The 18,312-nt window shown below is 40.9% G+C and overlaps 1 protein-coding gene across 2 annotated transcripts; it reads right to left on the bottom strand.

Annotated features, from left to right (window-relative positions):
- Nucleotides 1–3,600: 3,600 nt before the first annotated feature.
- On the bottom strand, nt 3,601–17,005 carry nars1 (asparaginyl-tRNA synthetase 1). 2 transcript variants are annotated; one of them, XM_056432792.1, is made up of 15 exons: nt 16,845–17,005; nt 16,209–16,291; nt 16,014–16,079; nt 15,652–15,744; nt 15,423–15,512; nt 14,506–14,584; nt 14,054–14,124; nt 11,575–11,661; nt 9,004–9,225; nt 8,531–8,730; nt 6,801–6,936; nt 6,415–6,528; nt 5,583–5,714; nt 5,333–5,464; nt 3,601–4,381 (listed from the first exon to the last, which is right to left on the bottom strand). In XM_056432792.1, exons 1-15 carry the CDS (start codon nt 16,885–16,887, stop codon nt 4,250–4,252), a joined length of 1,680 nt encoding a protein of 559 aa, XP_056288767.1. In that variant the 5' UTR covers nt 16,888–17,005; the 3' UTR covers nt 3,601–4,249. The 2 variants fall into 2 exon arrangements, with proteins under 2 accessions (XP_056288767.1, XP_056288768.1); XM_056432793.1 differs by lacking the exon at nt 16,845–17,005 and adding an exon at nt 16,406–16,827.
- Between the last annotated feature and the right edge of the window lie 1,307 nt (nt 17,006–18,312).

Raw genomic sequence — 18,312 nt, 5'->3', positions numbered from 1 at the left:
TACCAGTGTCTGTTGCTATTTTTAGGTTACATATAGGTAAAGAAATACCTGCATTAGCAATAGCATGAGCAATTATATTAATGCATAAATGGCCTTTATTTAATTTTAAAAATTTAGACGAAGACCTTAAAACTGCAGCTGTTTCAAGTCAAAAGTTTCCAGAACTAGCTTTTCAGCTAAACATGTGTTATACACTTTGCTATTATGTGTGTCTTTTAACTCAAGTTTTTGTCTTATAAGGTCCAAAATCCTCCTGAGCACAAACATCTCTGTTGTGTAAATAAACACTTCCTAACATTTTCAATGCATCCTTTGCGTTGGCATTGCCCTGTTTAGTTGCTTCTCTATGAGCATTCCCCAACAATAATCCCATCTCCTTTTCGGCCTTTGAAATGTAGGAAATGATATACACAACGCAAGCATATGCATTAACAACATACTGAATATCCATGTTGGCGTTCCAGCATTTTAACAATGGCCTGTTATATTGATTAATCCATACTTCATCAATCTCTCTTCTCAATACGACGTGTGTGTTTCTGGCAATGCATTTGTATGCATCCTCAAAGAGAGTTTGATCTATCTCTAAAGTATGAAACAACTGCTCCACACAACCACAACTAGCAGTCACCTCTGACAGAGGCAATTTTATGGCTTTCATAATCGCTACTGCTCAGTCCCTCTTCACTTTATCAGCCAAAATCTGTCCTTACTGTGCACATCCACATAGCGTCAAATTACTTTTATCATTTACATTACATGCACATTTTTTTCCCCATTCCTCATAATTGCTGCAACATAAAAGTACAAGTGGATGCTGGCCTGGGAAAGTTAATCCTTCAAACTGGGTTTTTGAATGTCTTTTAGAATGTTGCTGCACAGACGTCACAATGTTCCTTAAGGGCTCATCGTCTGATGGCAATTCACAAATTCACATGTCATTGATCAATGAAGTGAGTGACTTACTTCTTCATCTGTGGCTTTATCAATTTGAGGTGCATTCTCAATCCAAAACAAGCAATGCACATGAGGTGAACCGCGCTGTTGAAATTCCACGCGGTAAAAATAGTCAACAATCTTTCCAATTGGCTGTGATAGATATATCAGTAATTCTCTCCGAAAACAATGCCATCTAAAATCAAACATCCTGGCCGCAGTGACAGGATTACGGCGCAAGAGTTCACATCTATCTGCCCATTCTAAATCCTCAACAGTCTGCGTTCTACCGTCCTGTTTCCAAATGCTATGGACAAGATTTGTTCATCGCAAATCTGCAGAAGAAAAAGAACAAAACCACCAAGCTGAGGCACACAGGCTAATAGGTCATGCTGTGCTCGCTGCCAAAAAGATGGAGTATCTTTGAACCCATCATCAAACTGCAGCAACTTTTTTACAGATTCTTCTTCTTTTAACACTTCGTCAACTTTCTTCTTTATATGTTAACTTATGCATTCATTTTAAACGCAACAGAAACCCACCCATCTCTGAACGAGGAAGCAAATGACTAACAATAGTGGCTCGGACACACGTCATCGGTCCATGAACTCCATTTTGACATCCGATTGGGTAATGCCAACATCTTCATGAAAGGTATATATAAAGCTTTTAAATGCTGTTCCAAGCTATTTAAACGAGCTATGGTTCTGGTGGAATGGGATGTACTGACCCATTGTCCAGTACACATTCAGGTGGCATTACATCTCTCTTAACTTTAGAGTGACAAGTGTAACAGATCCACAGCTGTACTCTTGTAATGGAGGTTTAATAGGAGAAAAAAAGGCTTAAATGATGACTCCCTGCAACACGTTTCAGATGACCCCAGGTTCCTGTTTATTGTAATGAACTAGAACCAACGGCTACCAGAGGGTAGAAACACATGTAATTTGTGAGAAAGTAACTTGTGTGAGTTCAGAGGAGTGTTTGTGACTGAACATCATGCAGTCACTTCTCTGTGGTGTGCTCTGTAAATCAGATGCAATTGGGAAAAAGGACTGTGTCTTTCCTCTCAGTTAAAGGCCCGATCTAGGTCTCTTCATTGTTAACTGACTGTGGGTCAGTGGGTAGCAGGTCCGTCTTTCAATCAGGGGGTTGGAGGTTCAATCTCCCCGCCCTAGTCTATGTGTCCTAGAGCAAGACACTTTACCCTGCATTGCTCCCTGTAGCTGCGTCTACGGTGTATGATTGTAACAGGATTGTAAGTCGCTTTGGATAAAAACATCAGCTAAATGACATGTAATGTTAACTTAAAATTTGCATCACAACAGAAAAGCACAGCAGCCTTAGTTATCCTTAACTATTAGCCTAATTAGCATTCATTAATAAACTCATCAACATCCATCTGTGTGTCACAAAAAAGACATTTGAAAGAAAAAAATCTAGGCCTAGTAGAAATCAGAATACTCACAGCATGGAGGAGCAGCATGGTGTGGCTATAGTGTCATAGTCATAAATACTTTATAGTAGTGTGTCGTGGGATTTTGGGCTTTTTCCACATGTTTCTGTTATCAGGACATGATTATGACTGATTAAAACTTCAATCAGCGTGCAGGGAGGAATCATTGCATTTCGTCCTGGAGAACTCTTGTTTGACCAGAGCAAAAAAGGGTTTATCAAACGGCTCAGGTTGCTGTGAAATGAGAACATTGTTTCTAGATCTGAGATCTAAGGCTGCATTTCAAAATGATTTCGAGAAGGAAGCAGAGGGGAAGAGAGGGAATGAGGAACAAGGAAGTGGATTCAAAACCACACACCAAAGGAAACACACCTGCTACTGATGAAGGAAATTCCTGCACACACACACACACACATCAGTCTGTCTTCTGTTAAAGGCAAATTCTAATAATGCAAACAGGATTTCTGAAAAATCTTTATAAAAACATATTTTATATTCTCATAACACTTAATTGGAACTTTGAAATGACAATTTCCCCCCATAATAGTTTTACCATCGTTTTACTATGCTTACCATTGTAAGCATAGTACACAACACACTTCCCACTCAGTCAGTGGGTTTACATTTGAATAAACAAAACGTAAACATTTTAGTGCTTTCATAGCTAAGTGTACTTAGCTTTAACTATATCTGTCGCCTATTTATTTTTATTTAAGTGTAGGATGCCTGTCCTGGTGATGTGTAACCCAAGTGTTACTCTTTAAACTTTCCTTTCTAAATATTTGGTCAATTTTGACCAGTTAAACAAAAAAATGTGTATGTCCAGTTCCATGAGTTACGCTGTTTGTGAAGCACTCCGAATGTTGAGGATAAGTCAAAAGATTAAGAGAGGAAAAAAAACATTAAATTGAAAGCTGTTTATGAAATGAAATACTCGGTGAGTGATGCGTTAGTGGTTCAAGTCTGAAACTGATCCAAACGCAGATGTTGTCAGGTTTTCACTACACTTAAAAACAATATTACAGGGATAGCTATACAAATAGTAAATTCATCAAATCTGTACTAGGATGATTCCTAAAGAAAATCCTCACCACCATGTTTTGGAAACACATTTATTGAAGTGCAGTTTATTGAGTTGAGGAGTATCTTCTGATAAAAGCATAGCATAGAAACACAAAGGTGACCAGTCCCCGAGGCCAACGCCCACACTTTTCTCTACCTTCTTATTTGCATACACAGAAAACGAAGATGAAACTTTTCTCCTAAGCAGGGAATTCTGTGATTGAGTTGGTGCGACTTCCTGCTCTTCATCTCAAATCAAGCTGAGACGCAAGCTGGATTCAAGATCTTCGTACCGCCAGTGGCGATACAAATAACAGCAGTTTTGTTTAAATATTTTCAAAAGGAATCTGCAAATATTAACTTAAAAATGTAGGGGTTTTTTTTCTTTAAAATGCCAATGCATGTTTAAGTACTTTTTTCCTTTTTACAAATTTCTTAGGCAGAAGAATCACAGGAAACTATAGTGTTCATCTAAAACCAGCAAAACAAGCACAAGCTGAAGCAGAACGGGTCAGATTCAGGCGTAGACAGAACAGACAGGAGAAGCTGTAAAGTTTGAGGCATCGAACAGTCATAATTTGAGCTCATCAGAAAACACAAAAATGAAACCAGCAAAAAGGGGGAATTCCTAAATTCCTTAGAATTTCTTAATGTTGGCGCGACACATTTCACATTTTATAGCAGACAGGGTGCTGCCACATGCCTGGGTCCGGATACACCAACAGAATGTGTGTGTGTATGCAAGTGTGAGTGTGTGTGTATGCGAGTGTGTGTGTGTGTATGTATGCATGTGGCTCAGGGGCGGCAGCGCTGGATGAAGCGAGGGTACAGGCAGACGTCTCTGATGTGATGTCTGTTCAGCAGCCAGGTGAGGAAGCGCTCCAGGCCCAGTCCGTAGCCGCCGTGAGGACACGTGCCGTACTTCCTCTGAAACACAATTACAAGCCTGTCAACGCACACGGACAAGGCCTCGTCCACGTCCCGCTCTCCATGGTTCTGGTTACCAGAGCTGCCACTCAGTCACCTGTACCATATTTTTGCTTCATCATCAGAAAGGACTATTTTACATCAAGTATTACCTTGACTTGAGGAAAACATTGTTGCGGACTCATGCAGCATAATACGCTCACTACTTCACAAAAATATCCCTATTAAAACACGTACGCCACCACCGCCCGCTCTAGTATGAAAATGTAGCGGAGGAAGTCTTTTGAAAAAAAACCAAGTTGAGTGAAAAGTGAGGGAATATGTGGAGATTTTCAACTGACTGCCAGATGATGCGAAACAACGGGCAGCGCTTTACCAGCCGTGGGAGCGAGGAGCTCAGGTGCTGGCAGCATGGATGATGGTTAGTGATCTGGACATAACGCTAAACAAAGACCGCCCACTTGTTAGCGGTCTAATAAAAAGCCACGGATGAATGGATGTGAATGGGTAAATGATGTCATGTGGTCAGAAGACTAGAGTGGTCAGAAGACTAGAACAGTGCTCTACAAGTAAAGATCCATTTACCATACGTTCAATAACTTAGTTTCACTGGGAAATATGTCACAACACAGAAGCTAGACGACAGCGTACCTCCGCTTCCCCTTGAGACTTTAAATAGTGAGGTTAAAGCGAACTTTTTTTGTGGCGTAGTGAGCGTACGTACGACTGGAGTAACGAGACTTGGATGATACTGCACACGTTTAAGTTGGAAAACAAACGTTTTACTATATTGAAACTTTTACTTCAATTCATCAAGACTTTTCTTTAGTTCTTTCAGAGTTCAAGGGAACACCAGGTAAAGTTTTTCATAAAAACATTTTCCAGAAATGCTCTTCCTTTCCGGCCCAAAAGGTGCCACAAAGAAAAAAGCTGCACTTAGTTTTCTGTTACCTGGTCAGTGTACCAGTAGTACGGGGTGGGGTCAATCCCCTCCCTCTTGTATCCCTCCAGCAGCTCTTCAGCATCCCAGATACGCATCGAGCCTCCGAGGATCTCGCCCACATTTGGCATCAACACGTCGACCTGCGGCACACACCAACGAATCAATGTATCTCGTCGTATTAGACCACAGCAGGAGACACCAACCACCCAAGTACACCTCCACGTTTTGCACCCACAGTTTGACCCGTGAGGTTCGTACCGACTCGGTGAGGCGCCTGTCCTCAGGGCAGCGCTGCATGTAGAATGATTTGATCGCTGCCGGGAAACGGCAGAGCAGGATGGTCTCGTTGAAGGAGTCAGTCATCAACCTCTCTGGCGCCTCGGGGATGTCCTGAGTGTGGCAACATAAACAATTGAAATGTAAAAGTTTATCAAATTGTCTAAATTTTAAAAAATTATAATAATTTAAAGTACTTTTTCAAAGTATTATGAATTATGACTGTAAACAGAACACTGAATATGCTGACAAACATCTTTAACACAGATCAAAGCAGTAGTCCATATAGAGCAGCCCTGCCCTCTACAGGAGAGCCTGAAAACTGCAGATGAGCCGAGCTTCGTTCTAAACTGGCTCTGATGACCTGCACTCCACCAATTCTACACGCCAAGTTCAGTTTACTCGTCATGGAGAGCACCACCCAGAACTTGCCAAACAGTGGTAGAATGCCTTCTGTGGCTCCGGAGGAGCTTGTCAAGTCCTGGAGTTTAGCACGCAGGGAGGGTCTAATGAAACCATGCTGCTGCGTTGCCTTGTGCGAAATGTAAGATCCATGCTAGCTACTAAAAAGCAGCATTTCAGCCCCTGCATCTTTGATTTTGACCATTTATTTCTGTCTCGTTTAATTGATTTTCTTCAATCCAAATGTATTATTTAAAAAATTCAATAATGTAAGGTTTTGTTTAACTTCCACGAGATGACTGCTGATGTGAAATAAAAGTGAATTCTGGACTACGTTGTCACAATGAAAGCCTTGTGCACCAGAACTCATTCGGAGAGCGCTGTGTGCGTTAATATATTCAGACATGTTCACCTCTCCAAACTCGTAGTAGGAGCCGTCGTCCTTCTTGACGTCATTCTCTCGGAGCCACTCGATCGCTTCGGTGTAGTCCATCCGCTTAAACGGCCTCTTTGGGGGTTTGAAGTTCTGGGGGGGTGGTAAAAATATCAAAGTAAATGTTAAGACGACAGTAGGCTTCATGTGCTTCTGACGTATGATGAAATGCTAAACCATTAAACGTGCAGCTAAACATTGTCCCCACTGTTAATCAATCATCTACATGTGCAATGGATGAACCTTCTCTATCATCAATGCATTTCGGCACGACTTAACTATTAATTGGGATGAATAACTGAGATGCAGCACCTTGAACACACTAACAAAACAAAAATAGATTAATTTCAAATGACTTGACGTACGGGGTTGATGTCGTAGAGCAGCTGCGCGGCGGGGGATTTGAGCACTCGGTCCACCACGTCACACACCAGATCCTCCAGTCTGCCCAGCAGATCCTCAAAAGACATGAAGGGACACTCGGCCTCGATGTGAGTGTACCTGAACACAGACGACAAGTCAATGAATCAACATGCAGGATGCTGAAGAGGCGTTCAGTGCTTCTGCTGGGGTTAACATTTCTCCTTAATGCATGGTTTTATTAAATTCATGTCCAAGGTCCTGCTCTTGATTTGATGTTGAAGGAAGAACCGTCCACCATTTATGTGGACGTCTGATCGGTGGTGATGGTAAATATAGTTGATTGAAGCAAAGTCCTCAGTGGGACACGTCATGCGACATATAGGTTGATCGGGGGATTCATTTAATTAAACGAGCAGTGTGATGCGAAAGTACAGTGACGGGATTAGATCGCACGCTGCTTTACAGCAGCCATTTTCATTCCTAATTCTCCATCATGTTTAAATTTGGGTCACAATCCAGAAATGTAAACTTCCACAACTGTAAAGCCGTGACTACACAACATTTTACACTGAGATTCCGCAAAGTTTTAGAGCACCGAAGACGAAGGAGTTTAAAACCGCTGCGCGTACAGATATGTCTGAAAAACTCCGGGGTTACGTTCAAGTGAGGACGGACGGAAATGGATAAGTTTGACATCCGCGCTCACTACTTGATTGGGTCTTATCGGTCACGATGTGTCCTTTCCTGATTATTCACGCCGCTGTCACACGACCCTTTTATGGAAGGACCCAAACAACTTTGATTTTGGATCGACTACCAGGTTAATCCAACATTTTCAATTCATTTTCAGGCGCATTCGTATGGACAGAAATTATTTCGAAAATGATGCTGAATCAACAGTGTGGACGGAGATGGCATTCGTGTGGATGTATCCAGAGGGGCCAAAGACCGCTGCACATTGACCCATCAAGTACTTTTACATACTGTGAAAGCACAAAAGCTGCACTGTCATCATGGTTTAACATCAAGATATGGTCAAGATTTGGCCTCAACTCGCACTGTCCATTAAAGGAGTAAGCTAATATTTTAGCATTCCTAAAACATACTCCCCATTGTTAAAAAAAAAAAGAGAATTAAAAAAGGGATACAACTTTATGCAGCAGGAATCTAAAATATAATGTTCTTGATTCCATGTGATCTTCTTCCTTGTCAAACCCGAGTTGCCACATCACCCACAATGCAACTCCACCTCCAGTTGAGAGGTGTTCTGTTATGCTAGCAGCCCGAGCCGCTAACCTCATGTAGAGAGGAGCAACCTGGTACACCTACTTCCTTCTCACTACGACTAATAGATTATATTAATTTTCACGCAGCCAAGGTTTGTTTATCAGACTGAGGACAAACAAAAATCCTTTATACAATTTTTTTCCCTCAGTCATGTAGGAGTACTCCTTAGTAGTAGTACTCATCGTTGTCCCCACTGACACATTGATCATCTCTGCCCAGAATCATTTAGTTGGAATGAGAGTTCAAACCTGACAGGTGCCTCCAAACCCATTTAGTGGTCACACTGGCTACCCACAAGAGCTGTACTGATTAACAAAGTATCTCTGGGAAAATATTAGCAGTAATTCACAGCTTGAATAAGTATGTATCCGCCCACCCCTCCTTGTTTCGCAGTTCCTACATGGGGCGGCGAGTGCTTAGTAAACGCGTTGGACGGCGTGCTTACTCTGAAAGGTGTCTTCGGGTGCGCGACTGCTCAGCCCGGTACGACTGAGCGATGCTGAAAGTGTCGCCTAGTGCGGGGATGCAGGTCTCCAGGTAGAGCTGAGAGGACTGTGTCAGGTACGCCTGCTCCCCAAAGTAGTTGAGGGTGAACAGCGTGGAGCCGCCCTCCACCTGTGTCTGCACCAGGGTGGGAGGAGTGATCTACAGCCAGGAAGAAAACAAAATCGAAACGATATGGTAGTTAAGATATGAAGAAAAGTCTTAGCACCAGGAGTGCTTTCAATTTATTAAAGTAACAGTCAAAACTTTGACTTTGCGCAACCCTGCATTTAAAAAATAGAATTATATATATATATATTGGTGCTGGCTACAGCCGATATAATCTGCCATCATGTCAAACTGTGAAAGCAACACTTGTACCGGATAAAATCAATTTATTTATTTTTGCCCTTTGCCAAGGATGTTGTGCGTCACCTCGTAGTATCCGAGGTTGAAGAAGTGATCCCTGAAGCACTGCGTGACGGTGGACCGGACACGGAGGATCTTGGAGACGTTCTCTCCTCTGATCATCATGTGTCTGTTGTTAAGCTGGACGTCCACGTCCGACTCCTCGTTCACTAGGTTGTCGGCGCCGCCTGCCGGAGCCAAGCCAATCAGCTCCCAGAAGTCACAGTGCAGCTCATGGCCTCCCGGCGCCTTGAAAAGGAAGACAAGAACTCACTGAATACATGTTTTAATTGTTAGTATTTCATGGGCATTTCCCCTTCTACTAATTTATATATCTATATAGCTTTTATAATTATATATATATATAGGCAGATTTACAGTTTTCGTGTATTTATGTGTAGATTAAATGTGTCCCAAACTTCATTCGACAACCCTCACTCAGCCATTAACTGGATCACACATAAGGACATACACTTACTTAGACACAATTAAAAAAATAGAAATATGCTGCATCTGCTTATTATTTTACAATGCAACGAAAAGGAAAACATTCGGTCTCAGAACCATCTTTCCAGTTGTGGTTTGATTTAGTGCGGCGGCAAATTATTGTTTCCACTATAGAGTTAACCTTTTTAAATTAAACAATCAATTGCCTGTCTATTCTTTCACAGATATATTTTTTCATGAATAACATTTTTGAAAGAGAACACAATGGAATAAAATATCTCCAGATGTCTCGGAAAAATAAACCTGGTTCCAGAAAAACAATTGTCGCTTTTTTCGCTGCGTAATAAATCACGTTAGTGACAAAAAACAGATCGAAGAATATATATGAACCCTCAAATTAGTAGGATGATGAAATGTAACGAATGACAACCGTCTCAAGGCATCAATAAAGACATTGAAGTCGACAGTTAGAAGAAAACCGTTTCCATAATGACGGTAGGGTTTTTGGGGAAACCTCATTTCCCAGCTCGAGTTTCTTCTGGAGAATTCTGGCCATGTATACACATACGCTGGGGCTTTTGTACATGTGAGCCTGTGCAGGACAAATATTTCAAAGTACATCCCAGTGTGTCTGCCAGCAGAGTGGATGGATCAAACTTGTATCACACTGAATGAAAATGAAAAAAAAGGTTCAGTTGAGTATTAACAAAAGTCTTATTACCACCCTGCTGTCCGTATACGTGGATCTTACAATGACAGGTTAATGCAGCTCAAATAACCGGGTGGACCGATTTCCTGTTCAACCTGATTTATGAGACTCTCAACGCACAGCACATTTTTTTAATGTATTTTTAATAGGGCTGTGAAAGGATTAAAATTTTTAATCGGGTTAATCACAGGTTTTTGTGGATTAATCATGATTAATCACATGTTACCGATATTCTCGGTATATTTTGTGAGAACATAGAGATTTATGACAAAAGACGGATATATACATTTATACATTCTTCTATACAATGGTGCTGCAACTCAGCAGTTATTTAGCAGTTTTCTTCCATATGGAACATTAATACATCTTCATCCTAAACAGAATGTTTAACCCTCCTGTTACCTTTCGGGTCAATTTGACCCCATTCAATGTTTAATGTCGGTGTTCTTTGGGGTCAATTTGACCCCAGGCTGTTTTTCACTGTGTCAAACATATAAGAAATATCAACTTTTTTATTTATTTAAAGGGCTATTTAGGTAGTCAACAAACAAACATAAAGTACCTCACACTTAAACTTGGGAAGCAATATTAATTCTAATAATTTTCTGGAGGTTTTAATTGCTGGGGTCAAATTGACCCTGAGGGTAAAATATGTGAGTAAAGGTAACAGGAGGGTTAAACAGAGCATTTTTCTCTTGTTTGTCAACCATTAACTCCACCATGATACAATCTAAAGGCCTCTAGTCTTCCTCTAGCAGCTGCTGAGGCAAACTGACTGTGTGGGTTTTCTTCATGAACTGGGCCGTGATGAAAGGGACGGCGGGGACACCGCTGCAAAGCTGAAACCTCACCGGCCCGGACACGGGGACAGATTGACAAGCGACTTTTTTTTTGCTCGGTCCCGATGCGCGCGCACGGAGCTCGATAAGTGTTAACGCAACGCGAAGAGACAGAAATGACATGCTGCTGTGGAGATACGATCAACAACAGACGTTTAGTTTAATAAAAGAACAAAGGCGTGCTATAGAGAACATGTCAGGGGCGGGCCAATCTTTTAATGTCATGCGATCTACCGACACTACGCGCGATCGACTGGCAGGTCGCGATCGACGTGTTGAGACCCCTGATCTACAGGAAGTAAAAGTCGTAACAAGGTTTCCGTAGGTGAACCTGCGGAAGGATCATTACCGATGAACAGACCGTCTGCATGAGAGCGGACAGAGTTCAGATTGAAGTGGTGTATTGGAAGCTCATTTTGCAAGTGACTTTTTTTTCGTCCCGACGACCAACAACAGACGGATTGGAAGCTCATTCTGCGCATGAGTTAAATGCGTAAAAAAAAAATAACGAGTTAAACCTGTAATTGAATTAACGCGTTATTTTTCACAGCACTAATTTTTAACCTTTATTTAACCACACTATTAGGCAGCTGGAGTGTTTACCTGTTTGCCTTCAGGAACTGGAGTGACGGTCCCGTACAGCGCGACTGTGCTTTCGGTTGACAACACCAAGCCATTGTAGCACTGGCACTGGTGGAAAGAGTGAGGAGACGAGTGTTAGTTAGCATCAGAATGTAGGTACGGACCGTTTACTGGCAGCTTAAAAAATAGATTCTTGAACTTCTGAGACATTCATTACTTGAGTTTGAAACGCTTTCCCAGGCGATCAAATCAAGTGCTCCCTGCTCACAGGTGTGTTTTGAGCCATTTTGATAAAAACAGCGCTTTATTTTTATTTAAAACCAGAGATTATGAAGCTTTTAAAATCATAAGTGTTTCTCAAACACTAAAACTAAATGAAAAAACACAAGTTTGGTGTGTGGTAGTGACTTCATCAACAAACTAATACTCATACCTGCAAACTCATGAGGGGTGAAAAAGTTGACAACGGAGTGGGGGGTGGGGGTCCTCTGCTCTGACTAAGTCAGTGCCCACAAACCCTTCTAATAAGAATATATATATATATATTTTAATAGAATAGTTACAACACCTTGAAAGATGATGGTGAACCCGGTAAGATGGCCGCCACACCTTGAAATATTCAGTAATATTTATTTAGCATGGGCCCAGGTGTGAAGAGGAGCGAGGCCCATTCAGAGAAATCTCTACGGTCCACTTGAGCGACAATCACACAGGTTAACAAGTCCCACGTTACACTATTTTACAAATCAAGTAACTTCCTGAATTTTGTGCACTTGAACACTTTTTTAATTTCTTTCATTTCTAAATTATGTAAGAAATTAATTCCTTTTGTTCCTCTTTTATCCAATAACATATAATAAACCTTCCCACCCACCCTTTCTGTGATTTCTCAGCAGAGGCCCCCACCCTGGGAAGTGGCTGAATGGAGAAGGGGTGGGGGGGTTTCTGTGAGATTCACACACTGAATTCCTGCTGGAAATCACTCTATATATAGACTCTGGTTCGGTGCTCTGTGACATCACTAGCGACGTCACAGCACAGAACCAGAGTACATGTCATGTGACAATGTTTCCATGGTGACGGACAAGGTCACGGAGATCGAAGGCACTGACAAGTGACTTCCACCAGGAAACCTGCTTAAACTTTATATGCATGTACACGTTGTGTATTTATATATGTACTTATTTGTGTGCATACTACTGTTTATATCTGTCACGGGACACAACATGTAACTATCTAATCTTTCATGGAACAATGTAATGCTCAGGCCAGCAGACCATTGTACAATGGTGCTAAAACGCTACTGGCAAAACCGCTACTGCCCCCTACTGGCGAACACAAGTATAACAATATTTTAAAATCATTCAAATTAGGAAAAATAGCAAATTGTCAAATTTAAGAAGCTGGAACCATAATTTTTGTTTAAATTATTTAAAGTGAAATTATTATCAACAATTTTTTTTTTTTGCTTAATTGATTAATCTAATAATATTTTTAGCTGAACTTTGGTAGTTTTGCAACAAGATGTATAAAGTAAAATTATTATTAATGATATGATAGAAATAAAAAATATGCATTGTCATTATATATCATATGGTTAGAGTCATTCATAAATCAACTTCCCTTTCTTTGGCCTGAACAACAAGGACTCGTGAGCTCTGCTGAGCCATGACTCTGTTCCTTGAGTCTGTTCTGCCTCTACCTGGCTGTCACTAACATTATACCTTCTATACCTTACCTGCCATAAATATCATGATACCAGAATTCGATACAAAACCATAAAAAACAATATATCATAAATACGATACTGGAATATTTATCTATAATAGTAATAAATAAAACATCTGTATGGTTAACTTTTTACCAACTTTTTCAACACTTAACAAATGGCAGTAATATTAGTATTAATACAGCCAGATATTAATGAAACTACATGGTTCCATCATAGAATTGATTATACACTATGAGGCCTTTAGTCTGTATCTGACCAGATGATACAGAGTTCATCAGGATGAGCAGCTGTAGAGTTACATAACTTTACAGACTGTCTGCCTTGCAGACAAAGAACTTAAACATTTCACTTCTGGATTCATCTTTTTTTTAAAGCTGAAGACTTTAAGTCTCAAAAGCTCGGATCTACACGATTCACTTGGATGACCTATTTTGATTTCAAAACGGTGAATTTCACCTAAAGGAGACAAGTTTGCAGGTATGAATACCTGAACAATTGATTATGTCTTCTTTCCGTTTTGTTAGTTTAATTTGATCCTATGTTTCACATTCCTGGTTTTGTGTTATTTTCATTTCAGAATAAAATCATTTGTTTGTTTTGTTATGCTCGTCTCACTGCAAAAACAATTAGGGGGGGGGAAGAGAAAAATAAACACTTCTCCCCACACACTTTTTTTTTTAAATAGATAAAACATTTCTCTCAGCTTGAATTGCAATGAACAAAAACATTTCAGCACCATAATGGAACACTAAAATGGGAAAGCTTTACCAGTTTATCAGACAGGACACACTGGAGGAAACCAGTACCATCTCTCAGCACAATAAACATCAGGTTCTTTCCTGTAGGAGACAAAAAAACACAACACAAATCACGTTAAAATTCTAGGCCTTTTACACACTGGCAGCGCAACGAATAAACTAGACAAAACCTGAAATTCTCGCTTTCACAATTGCAGGGATGTTGACTTTGCAACAGCTGCAACCCTATTTCAAGGAAAGGTTTAGTTAAGCTACTGGAAGCTAGTTTCCAGTTAATTTAAGGTTCCACTGGCAAGCAGCTACACAGAGATTTTATTGTGAAAGGTAATAAAAGTGGATCTGCCTTAGTCAAGGTTGATAGTAGACATAAGGACAGAGGCACTTAAATAGACCACACAAAACTGTCTTGAAGCACAGCAGTTGTATTGAGGTTTTAATTTATTTTTTTGTCGAAGTCCTTACCCTGTCTCCTGAGGCGATGAACCCATCCGAACACTTTGACTCTCTGACCACGCTTGCTCTCCAGAAGGCGGATTTTAACCTGCAAGACAGTCCACACTCCTCTTTAGCTCATTAGCAAAAGGGAAAAACTGGATTTAGGGTTTGAGTATCAACAACTCTGAAGCATTGACAGTTTGTACTGAATGTTGAAGTGTCTTTGAGCAAGACACTGAAACCCTAGTTGCTCCCCGAGACAGTTTCTGATTTAAAAATCCATGTTGTGAATGTTAGACCGCTTGTGCATCTTGAACACCTAGGCAAGCCCAATGCAGCTGAAGACGATTGAATGGTTCCATTCTTATGTAAAAATCAAAGGGGATTATATATGTCAACAGGTATTATGGCTCCAGCTCATTGTTTTTTTGACATATTTACGCTTTGATTTTTTATGTTATTAAATAAACTCGATTTGTGAGTTTTATGGGCACCAATAGACAGATTTAAACATAAATGTACAAGTTCACAAAATGACGGTCAGATACACAACCCGGTTTAAAATACAACTTTGTGAAGGATATAATATTCCATATCTTTGTACTTTCCTTATCTCTTTACAGCTGAGAGAAGAAAAAAACTATCCCATCTGCTTTACAACATGCAGCACTATGTAAACCAGCATAACCCACCAACCACTGCCTCCAGCACAACTGTGGGTATAATTTACAGATGATACAGTTATGAACTACATTGCATCATCAAGCATTCATTAACTGTTTACTCACCAGTTACCAAGGCTTTATGTGTAGAGTTGTGATTAATGACAAACATGTTCATAAACCCTTAGATTTCAGTTTAAAATCCAAGTGTTTATGCAACATTCAATTGTGTGTGTGTGTATATATATATATATATATAAGGGTGTAAACAATATGGCTGACCGTATCAGGCTCAGGCAGACTGGTGTCATTTTCAATGGTGATCTTTTTGGCGTCTTCTAGGTTCTTCTCCCTCCTCTCGGTATCCTCTGCCTGCCACATGAAGCAAACATTTTAAGACACTACATCTGCCCCTTGACAAGAAGTATGGCTCAAGTATGCAAAACAAAGGGGTTTTTTCTGACAAAGAGAAAAAAAAGAATAGTTTATGTGAAATAAATGGCATACAGACCTCCTTCTTTTCTTTGGAGTCGCACTTTATCTGCTCACGGTTGAAGGCTTTCTTTGTGTTCTTCATCTGCGTCTTAGAGATCACCGCCCAACGCTAAGGAAGACAAAGATGACAAACGCATACATGAGGGGACGCGGAAAATTAACAAAAAAGCGAGTTAGAGTTTCTAATCCTGCAGGTTTTATGTGGTCAAACACTGGGGGGGGGGAAACAACCTTTGGTTGAAATATGGTTAAACTAATTAGTGAAAACAGACACTACAGCTGTGGTTGGAATAATACCTGACAAATTAAAACAGCGTAGAAAACAGTAAAGGAAATATTTAAAAAATTGAGGACATTGAGAAAAGCTTTTAAACCAACCTCTCCCTCCTTCTGTGATTCGACATAGATTGTGGGGAATGGCTCTTTTTCAGCAAACATCAGAGCCTGCAAGAATTTTTGGATATAAACACAATGAGATGCTGACGCTACATCCTGTAGGATTTGTGATTTTAAACAACACACAGATGAAAACAATTAAATTACAGATGTTGTCAAAGCCACATGACAGTTTACCTGGAGGGGAGTTTTAAAGGGTTTCTGGTCCGTGCCATCCCCGTGCTGGTCGCTGCCACATTTGTCGGACACATACAGCTCACCTGTGAAGTAGAGGCACACACACACGCGCGCGCACACAGACACATAGAGACATACGCTTATAGTGAACACGTTAGGAAATTAAACTGAAATGATGAATAAATAGAAAAAGATACCTGGTTACAGAGCACGACCTTGCAGACGAATTTACGCTATCGGCTGACAGTCAAATTACAAACCAAACTCACAGCGGGTTAACGATCGGTGGCTGACGCGGCCCCTCGGCTGTTGCACAGCAGACTGAAAGCTGTCCTCGCTACACCTTGAGCCGGCAGTTCGCTTTTCTGCGACTCAGTTTTTATTCACAACTTCGGTCAGTATCCACTCAATAACTCAGGGACTTTTGCAAAGCAGCTCTCCGTATCGGATTAGAGAGTTACCGATTCATATATCGCTATTAGCTAGCATGCTAACTGCTAACATCACCGCAAATGATGCAATAAGCAACATAACATAACATGACGCGCACGCGCACGCGCGCGCACGCGCACGCACGTCTTTGGGCGCTAGCTAGCTCCCTAGCTAGATCTGGCTTGCAGTTTATTTTTAATTTACCGACTGTTACTTGTCCCACGCCTTTCGTTAACTCCGTCGCCATGTCAGCACAGGTGCTACGGCAGTCCGCTGAGGAGGGGAAATAAAAATGTGTTTGTATTGGAGAACACAAATGAAAACCAAACCCCCAGAAGAGAGTGTCAGCTGCGGAAATGCAACCTTACGTCAGCGTTCTGTGATTGGTGATCGACATGGAGAAGGGAGGTGAGTCCGGTATATTTCACCGGCGCTGATTGGCGAGCGTTAGAACATCACTTTCGTACTGCAAAACCAATTGGCCTGGTCAGTTAACTCCGATGGCTAATCGAAGTAAAGAATAATTTAAACTCATTAACAATGGACTCAATATCAGGAACTGGATATTGACCCCCCAATATTTTCATGTATTTCTTATTTTTATTGATGGTTAATTGTTTAATTTATTCACCTAGCATGTGTGTGTATCTGCAATCGAGACTTGAATTGTGTGAGAGGTTAATGCTGGTTACGATGAGTAAAGCTCATGCAGGCACTTAGGTCAGATCAGGGGTCCTTCAGAAAGAAAGGGAGGGAAAATGCTACGCTAGTTGTATTAACTAGTAATAGACTAAAACAGTCTTCAGCATGCAGTTGCGTTACTGATTGTGATGTATTTATGCGTTAAACACTATTTTCAGAAACAGTGACAATGAAAATATTATACCATGTTTATTCCAAAAAAGTAGCCGGACACTTCAGGGAATCGAACCCCATCCCCATACCTGCAAACTTGTCACCTTTCGGCGAAATTCGCCGTTTTGAAATCAAAATAGGTCATCCACGTGGATAGTGTAGATCCGAAGAGTTTTTGTTTTGGGGTAGGCGGGGGGGAGCGAGGGGGTACATTGGACGGCCGGCGTTTATGAGATTGGAGTGAGACACGGAGAACATGCGATGTGGTGATCTTCGCAATAAAACATCTTTGATGGGACACGTCGAAGGAACAGGCTCCTGGAACAAAGTCATGGAACAGCAACAGACTCATGAACAGGCTCCTGGAACAGAATTATGGAACAGGAAAAGACTCGTGAACAGGTTCATGGAACAGAATCATGGAACAGAATCATGGAACAGACTCATGGAACAGACTCATGGAACAGGCTCAAAGCTCAGCAGAACACACAAGTATTTTAAAAAAGGAAGTTGGTTCATGAATGAATTTAACCATATTATATATAATGATAATTTAAAGTTGTTATTACTATTATTAGGGCCTGATCACTGAATTATTCAGAGGACTTTTTTTCTTAAAATGCTTGGTATTATTATTTAGATTTGCGATCAGAACATTTAAAAGACCGGAGTTAGAAAAGCTTTGAGGTGTCATCAAACAATTGTCGATGTGTGGAGAAAAAAGTCCCCCCCCCTCTTTCTTGTGCGATACCGGCAGCTGCTTGTGCAGCATCCACCGGTGTTATTGTGGAGGATTCCATCAGCAACACACATTTAT

This window comes from Pseudoliparis swirei, chromosome 15 (assembly GCF_029220125.1).
Source record: "Pseudoliparis swirei isolate HS2019 ecotype Mariana Trench chromosome 15, NWPU_hadal_v1, whole genome shotgun sequence".
Classification (NCBI taxonomy): Eukaryota; Metazoa; Chordata; class Actinopteri; order Perciformes; family Liparidae; genus Pseudoliparis; species Pseudoliparis swirei.
This window is presented reverse-complemented; position numbering and strand designations above follow the sequence as displayed.

Coding starts and splice junctions, on each gene's coding strand:
- nars1 (XM_056432792.1), bottom strand. CDS start 16,887: ATGGCGACGGAGTTAACGAAAGGCGTGGGACAAGTAACAGTCG. Junction 16,292..16,844: donor CGTGGGACAAGTAACAGTCG/GTAAATTAAAAA, acceptor TCTACTTCACAG/GTGAGCTGTATGTGTCCGAC. Junction 9,226..11,574: donor CAGTTCCTGAAGGCAAACAG/GTAAACACTCCA, acceptor TTCCTTTTCAAG/GCGCCGGGAGGCCATGAGCT.